This window comes from Aspergillus welwitschiae (genome assembly GCF_003344945.1).
Source record: "Aspergillus welwitschiae strain CBS 139.54b unplaced genomic scaffold BDQ94scaffold_124, whole genome shotgun sequence".
NCBI classification, from domain to species: Eukaryota; Fungi; Ascomycota; class Eurotiomycetes; order Eurotiales; family Aspergillaceae; genus Aspergillus; species Aspergillus welwitschiae.
The window spans coordinates 726-8,606 of record NW_020798818.1 but is presented as its reverse complement, the minus strand read 5'-3'; the positions used below and the strand labels follow the sequence as shown (position 1 = coordinate 8,606).

The 7,881-nt window shown below is 37.1% G+C and overlaps 1 protein-coding gene across 1 annotated transcript; it reads left to right on the top strand.

Moving 5' to 3' along the window:
* Positions 1-445: 445 nt before the first annotated feature.
* Positions 446-2,253, top strand: BDQ94DRAFT_178018 (uncharacterized protein; the record flags this gene model as incomplete). Its single annotated transcript, XM_026773041.1, has 2 exons — positions 446-505; positions 559-2,253. 2 exons carry the CDS (start codon positions 446-448, stop codon positions 2,251-2,253), a joined length of 1,755 nt encoding a protein of 584 aa, XP_026619407.1.
* Between the last annotated feature and the right edge of the window lie 5,628 nt (positions 2,254-7,881).

Below are 7,881 nucleotides of genomic sequence, written 5' to 3'. Positions count from 1 at the left end.
GACGGTATTCTGGATCTTGTTTTTATCAAAACTTGTAACACAGGCACAGGGGATGTCGAGGTCCATGTGGCATCTGGTGCCTCCCAGACATTCGCCGCCGACAGTATAACACGGAGAAGGACAGTTTCGTCGTGGGTCAAATAGCAGATATATTATGAGCTTCAGATTTATCAACTTGCACCAATAAAAATGTCGGGGAGCGAGTGAAATACGAAGTAGCCAATCGGCATTCACTTCAGGCTTCGCGAGCTAGCGTCAGCTCGCGCCTCACCAGTTACTGGTAGATTTTATTGTGGCGTATACAAGCCTGCTGTTGGCTTAACCCGATTAGTTAATTCGAAGCGAGCAGCAGATAAGCACTCAGCCACGTCCACAACGACAATTAAATAGGAACGCGGAAAGACCGAAAAGCCCAGTTCTTTTGTCTCGAGATATATCTGTCAACATGTCCATTCAAACAAACGCAGCAGGCAACGGCGCCCGCGGGGCTGAAGACGAGATTCCAGTACGCCCATGCCACGCACAGAGCCTGGAGAGATGCTAATGCAGTAGCAACAGGTCCTTTCCCGCTGCGTCAATCCGGAAGGAATCTCGTGGACAGCCATCTGGTATTCCCCCACCAATGCCCCCTCATTCCTGGTATGTTCTTATTGCTATGACCAACACATCCAACCCACTCGTCACGCAGGCCTTTTCGAGGCTCTCTGGGTAAGCGGGAATCGTGACCTTAAATGTCAATGGAATACTCCGCGGGTGATGTCGCATCTGGCCGCAGATGACTGGGATGCGATCAACGCCTTCATGGTCGAGCGGATCAAAATTCCAGCCTGCAAAGGCCCGGCAGGTCACACCGGGCTTGATGGCTCCCGGTGGTACGGGATGATCGGCGCATGGGACATTCAGGGCTTCGTGATATGCGAAGCGTGCTATCTCGACCTGGTGACGTGGAATCAGCTCAGGACGTACTTCACCGCGACGCCGACAATCAAGTCGGAAGAGAGAATATGGACATGTGATGCGGCGGTGCCGCTGATAAAGGAGGGACTCCTTCGGGCGATCACGTCACGCAACCGCTGGGATGACCTGCACCCCATTTTCAGAAGACGGATGCAGTATCCCTCTTGTGTAGAGATGACAAAACTCCAAGCCAGCTCGACACATTGGTACGCTTCAAAGGCGGTCCCCGACCTGGTTGTCTGCACGGCATGCTACCTGGACCACTTCTTTTTGGACCACGCCAGCTCATGGGAGCTCCTCGACCTTACGGCAGAGCAGCAACAGCAGCAACTCGTCTGTGCGATGCAGACAGTTCCAATATATGCCGCCTGGGCTGGCTGCAAACGAGTCAGTATGACTGAAAACACCGACGAGTACGACGGCTTCGAGCACCTAGCCAGGTTGATCCTCGAGTCGCATCCCTGCAGTACAGATGACATGCGCAACGCGACCTGGTATGCCCCAGAGGATTGCACCTTCGATGCATTCGCCATCTGCAGACGGTGCTTCCTAGCCTTCATGGTCATTCCTGATTTCGCTAAGGGGTTCAAAGAATTCAACTTCCGGCGTGATGGCAAATGGCTCTGCGACTTTAACCCTGCATCGCCACGGTTTTCCAAGTATCTCCCGAAATATGAGGACGCAGTGAACCAAGGAAACTTCTCCATCTTCTTCAAATATGTGTCGGAGCATGGGCCATTGCCCGATTGTCCCCGGGACCAAGCCTACAAGAATCGCAAATGGTTTGGAAAAGGCCTCTTTACCGCATGCGAACTCTGCTACAAGGATGTCATCCATGGGACGAGCCTAGCCAGTTATCTCGACTGTGCCGTCGTCCCAAACGAAGCCAGATGCCAGATGTACTCCCGCCGAATGCGGACTCTCTGGCAGCAAGCTTGCGAGAACAACGACCTAGACCCCTTCCTGGTGCTTGCAAAGGAGCGCATGGATGCGTTTCTGTTGATGGAGCTAGAGAAGCAGCGCCAGCTGGCTGAGATGATGATGCGCTCGCAGCGGAGGAACAACTTGTTACTGGTGTCTGGAATGAATTCGGGAACGGACGGAATTATTTCGGCGATGGGGGTTGATAACGGTACGAGGTATGGGAATGCGGACATTGGGTTCAACTGGCATACCTCCCTGGGGGCTGAGGGTCATCAGCAGTTTAATCAAGCAATGGGGATGGATGTGGTGCAGGCCTCTGCGGACTTTGCGCGGTTGTCGCCTTTAATACAGAGGTGGGCGACTTTGCAGTAGTCAATCTTTCAGATTACATTTTATGGTGAGAAACAATGTAGGAAACTTATACTTGGTCACGTTCCCGGTAGTTACCGGTAACAGATGGAAAGTTATAGGAAACCAGGACAAACACTGCAAAGGCTAGAGTAATCAGCTTGGCAATCCAGCCAAGCTTATCCAGCTTAAATTACCGGGAAGAGGGAAGGAATTTCTGGCTCCTCTTGCGGTATAATAACAAGGCTGGCGGGAACACAAATGTCAGCTGTTGTAGAAGTAGTCCTACTATGTATATAGGAATGAGTTCGTCAAGGGGGCCAATTATTTAATTAGCTCAGTGAGCGGAAACTTGAGCAGCTTGATTCACTCACTAAGCATGTTTCTCAGTATGTGAAGGTCACTGATCTGGTCAGCGCAGTTACGGCGTGCTTAGTTTTACTTGGTGAGTAAAAACGGCGAGGAAGTGAGCACTAAAGCAGAAGGTGAAAGTTAAAAAGTGTCAAAGGAAATCCGGTAGCTAGGGCTTATAAGGATTCTAAAGAAATAAATAACAACCAGATTAATTATATTGGAGGCGCTTGATTTACAGAATATATAGTTTCTGGATTCTCAGAGACTAATTAAAGCTATGGACAAGGCCAAATGTTTCATGCTATATTGAATTACCGAGTGTCCTTCCATCAGAGAGAGAATTTACCCAAAACTTTCTTTATATATGAGTAGTATTCCCTATTCGGAGAAGTTGCTCCGTGAAAGCTTCATACAGTATACTAAAGTCCGTCTCAGGATGCTTGTACCGTATCAAAGAACCTGTCATCATTCATAGTACTGAGTGAATTAGTTTGTTATGGTCATGAGACTGAAGTTGAGCTGACTGATATTCTTGTATCCTGGGATATTCCGGGGACCGGCCCTGAGTATATACGACGGTGTCCACCCCTGGCAGAGATCATCTTTATCGGAGCACTTCATCTCTAATCTTGCAGTATCAAGAGCCTGTCGCTAGGATAAAGTATGGCGGCATTTCGCCTTCGGACTTTCTGCAGCAATTATTTTCATTCTATCCAGTGGGCCCTAAAGCCTCCTCTATTGACCAAGTCCGTATGCCGCGGGACACTAAAAAAAGATATCAACGGGCTCGGCGGCTCCCAGTGAGGTGGATGCTGATGGGCGCTCAGTGCTGCGCGCGCGAAATTCGGTGGGTATGTATATCGTCCGACTAGAAGAACACTGACAGGCACACCAAGCGATGTTCTGCATCTCGTGGGCGTCATGGGTAAGGTTCCATAGGGCTTGGCCGTCGAGGCAAACAGCATTCTCTCAAAGATATTGCTTCCTGCTGGGGCAAGGCTGGATGTTGTAGGCAATAAATGCACGCCGCTACGTGCGGCTATTGAATATGACTCCGAGGAAGTGGTAGTGGTACTATTATAACGGACCGTGATCCCGCGCGAGAGATAATGGTAGACCTCGATGTATAGGATGGTAAATTATATCGGCGCAGTACAGCTACTCGAAGCAGGGTCAGTAGGTGGATATATCTTTAATCTTACAGGAGCACCAATAGCCTGGCAAGCCAAATGCTAAACATGTGTAGCAAAGAGCTCTAATAAAGCTGAGTGCATTGCTGCATCAGAAACTTTATACCAAGCATACTGGATTCACGAAACTATAAAAGATCTTTGATTATGTAATAAAGCTGCACCTAGTATCTTGATGTACATTGATAACAAAGGCGCTATCGACCTTAAGATATCCGATATGCAGACCAAGCGATTGAAGTACATTGATATTCGATATTACTATACATATGATATGATTAATCAAGGTATCATCCAGATTAAGCAGATCCCTACAGCTGATATGGTTGCAGATAGCTGTACAAAGCCACTAGGATTAAAAGCTCACTTTTATTTTATTTAACTACTTGGTCTTTCTCACAGAGACAAGTGATTGTATTTATATTCATTTTGGTGATAACTCGCTCGCTTGAGGGGGGGTGTCGGAGCATACGGATGTCCCGGGTGGAAATGCAGCCGTAATCAGCTGTAGGAGTGGTTATTTTCGGTGTTGATTCGGCAGGTCCCCATATCCTAATTAAGACATGTTGGTCTGAAAATACAGGATAATCACGTTCTATCTGTGAGAGCCGATCAAATATGTCTTATTTGGTGCATCTAGACTAGAATATCAAACATGAGGAGGGAAAGAAGGAAGTATAGAGAAGTATATATAAATAATAAAAATAAGTAAATAAAATAAAATAAATAAAATAAACAGAATTATATTATATAATCTAGTCACATGTCTCTGAATACTGCTTACTATTATATTATTTCTCTTACTAAGACTGACTGTTCTCAGCCAGCGGGATATCATCATCTTTATAATCTAATATAAATTTATCAGCCTCGGCCGCGGCGAGCCACTGCAGCAGTCGTTTAAAAGAACTAGAGCAGGTAGAATTCTTTATATAATAATTCTATAGCCGGAAAGAAGTATTCTTGAAGTTTCCAGCAGGATATTATATATAATCTGTATTATTTAATATAAATTATTTAACTTTGTATTACAGATAATTATAATATAAGTAACTGGTCAGAATCTTTTTAATTTTCTATTCTATCTAGTTATTAATTTTAATAGGAATGGCGGTGTCCTGGATCTGACTAGGTAGAATTTTTAATAAGTTCTATAAATATAATTTCTCAGAATAAAAAACTAGATACATGTGTATATTTTTTAAGAAATAAATTTTATATACATTTCTAATCTTATTAATAATTAAAACAGGTCTATACTAATTTTTTAAAAACTTCTACGAGGGTTGGTTCCAGTGCTAATTTCTTATATTAATAAAAATCTTATTACTGATATTAAAATTATCTGGATATTAATAATAATTTATTTATTAAATTTATTAATCTTAAGCTTTTTATATATTATTTTATATAAACTGCTATATCTATTCTATTCAGCGGGCGAACTTCTATGCCTGATTCTGAGTAACTATATATAGCGGAAATTCTATAAAAGATATCCAGTTAAATAATATTCTCAGTTATATTTTTTTTATTATAAATAGCGACAGCCCTGTTGATTTATATAGTAAAGTCACAGTTACAAAGTTAATCAGAAGTAGTAATTTTAATTAATTATTTTAAAAGTAATTAATAAATAAAATAAATTATTAAATAGTATATTAATTAATAATCTCTATCTGTTTATCAGTTTAGAAATAGTACGCAGTAGAGAATTTTAGCTTAATCTATAAAATTTTATAAAATTTATTTTAGAAATCAGCTGTGAACTGCCCCCCGCAGTCAGATATAATTATATCAGATAATCCAGTCTAGATATATACTCAGTTTATAAATAAGCAGACTATATTCTGAGTAGATATCTATTTAATATATAGAATAAAAATTATATACTTACTGAATTAGTCTACTATTATAAAAACAGTGTCGAAGCCATGGCAGTCTTTTAGAAAAAAACAGAAATTTATTAAGATATATTACTGAATAACTAGCCGCGTGCGGTATTAATTAAAAAAAAGAAGAAGTAACTATAATATTTAATATTATATAAGAGCTAATCAAATATATTTTAATTAGCATAAAAAGACTAGAATGTTAAATATGAGAAGGGAAAGAAGAAAGTATAAGAAAGTATATATAAATAATAAAAATAAATAAATAGAATAAAATAAATAAAGTAAATAAAACTATATTATATGATCTAGTCATGTACCTGTGAATACCGCTCGCCATCACAAATTTAAGAATACTAGAAGCTGTTGGTAATCTTTATTAATGAAAAGCTGCTATAATTAGACTTTTAATATTAAGTTATTCCAGAATACTTTAATATGAAATAAGACTCTGAATAGTAATATATAAAGATATATTACTAAAAATAGTTTATAGACTACTTCAGAGAGTATAAATATAATTCTATTATTAGTTAATCTATATTATCTGGTCCAGATATATCTTGAAAAAATAATAATTTCTAAAATAGATTTATATTAACAGATCCAACAGGACTTAGAAATTATAAAATAAAAAAAAGTAGTATTTTTATAATTTAATCAGTCTAAAAAACTTTTTATATTTATTCGATATTAATTTAATTAAAAAGATAGAAGATCCGCCGTAAGGATTCTTCTGTAATAAGATTTATAAACTCTTAAACTAAAGATTTAATAAAATATTTTTATAATATATAATAAACAGAGCCAGTAAATTAAACAGATATATTTAGATATACTAGAATCTAAAATAGAACTTCTCTAGCTGAATTAAGAGAATTATTTTATTTAACAGACTGATATCTTTAATATAAACTAATATTTTTTTACTTATATATCTAGTTTATACTCTATTATTAAGTACTTGATATCCTATAAATTAGACAGTTAAATAAGATAATTATATAAATTTAAAAAAATAATAATTTATACTACTGATCCTCTGTACTTCTGATCTACTTAAATTAGTAATTTTATTTTTAATCTACAAAGATTCTTTCAGTTAGTATTTAATAAGTTAAACCTTTTTATTATATTAATTATTTTTTTCTTACTTAAGTTTAAGAGACCAGTCTAAGAACTGATATAAATTATTATTTAATATCTGATATAGAGTCTCTTCAGAATTCTATTATTTTTGTATATTAGATTGTAATCTTATTTTACTCTTATAATATCTATATCTGTATTAGCAGAGAATAGTAAAGATAGTATTTAATTAATATTATTGACTATTTTTATTAAGTTTTACTCTGTTTTTATTATTTAATGGTATCCTCTACTTTATTAAAATTATTATTAATTTTATAAAAATTGATTTTGGTATTATTAAAGAAGTTATTATAAAATTTATTTATTTTATTAAATAGACTTAGTTTTAAAGTAGGATTTTCTTTATCTAATTAAAGATATTTTTATATCCTCAGGCTATTATTCTGCTTGGTAATATCTGGCTTAGTTATATTTATTTTATAAATAGTATTCTACTGCTCGTCCCATTCAGGACTGCTACTGGTAATATTATTCTTACTATAGTTATTTTCTGTCAGGAGGAATTGATTCTGTTGTATATAGATATATTTTATTAGTAAATTTAAAGAAATAAAAAAAATAAATACTGAGAAGAAAGATACAGTAATTATAAGAATTAAATAAGAATAACATCGCAAATTCTAATAAAGTAATTATTTAATAAAAAACTGAAATAAGTTTATTATAAATATAAGAAAAAATCTTAAGGCTAGAAGATAATCTTCTTAAGTAGAGTTATTTAGTAAATAGATTAAAAAAGAAACTAAAAGAAGAAAAAATAATTCTGAAGAGAGAAGCTGTGGTAAATAAATTATTTTTAAGATCTGGCCAGAGTCTGGATATATTTAAAAAGATAAAATAGAGCTATTTTCAGCTTTCTTATATAATTTTTGATTGGAGGGACAGTACTGAAAGAGTGGTACTTAAAATTAATAAAACACTTATAATAGTGGGGTGATGAGCGCGAGTGTGACTGGTATATAATAGTAGTAAGACTGGGAGCGTGGTGGAGGATAGAAGTCACGTATTATTAAATAGCTGCTGAAAAAGGCGTTGAATGCGGCCCAAGATGGCATATGTTTAGT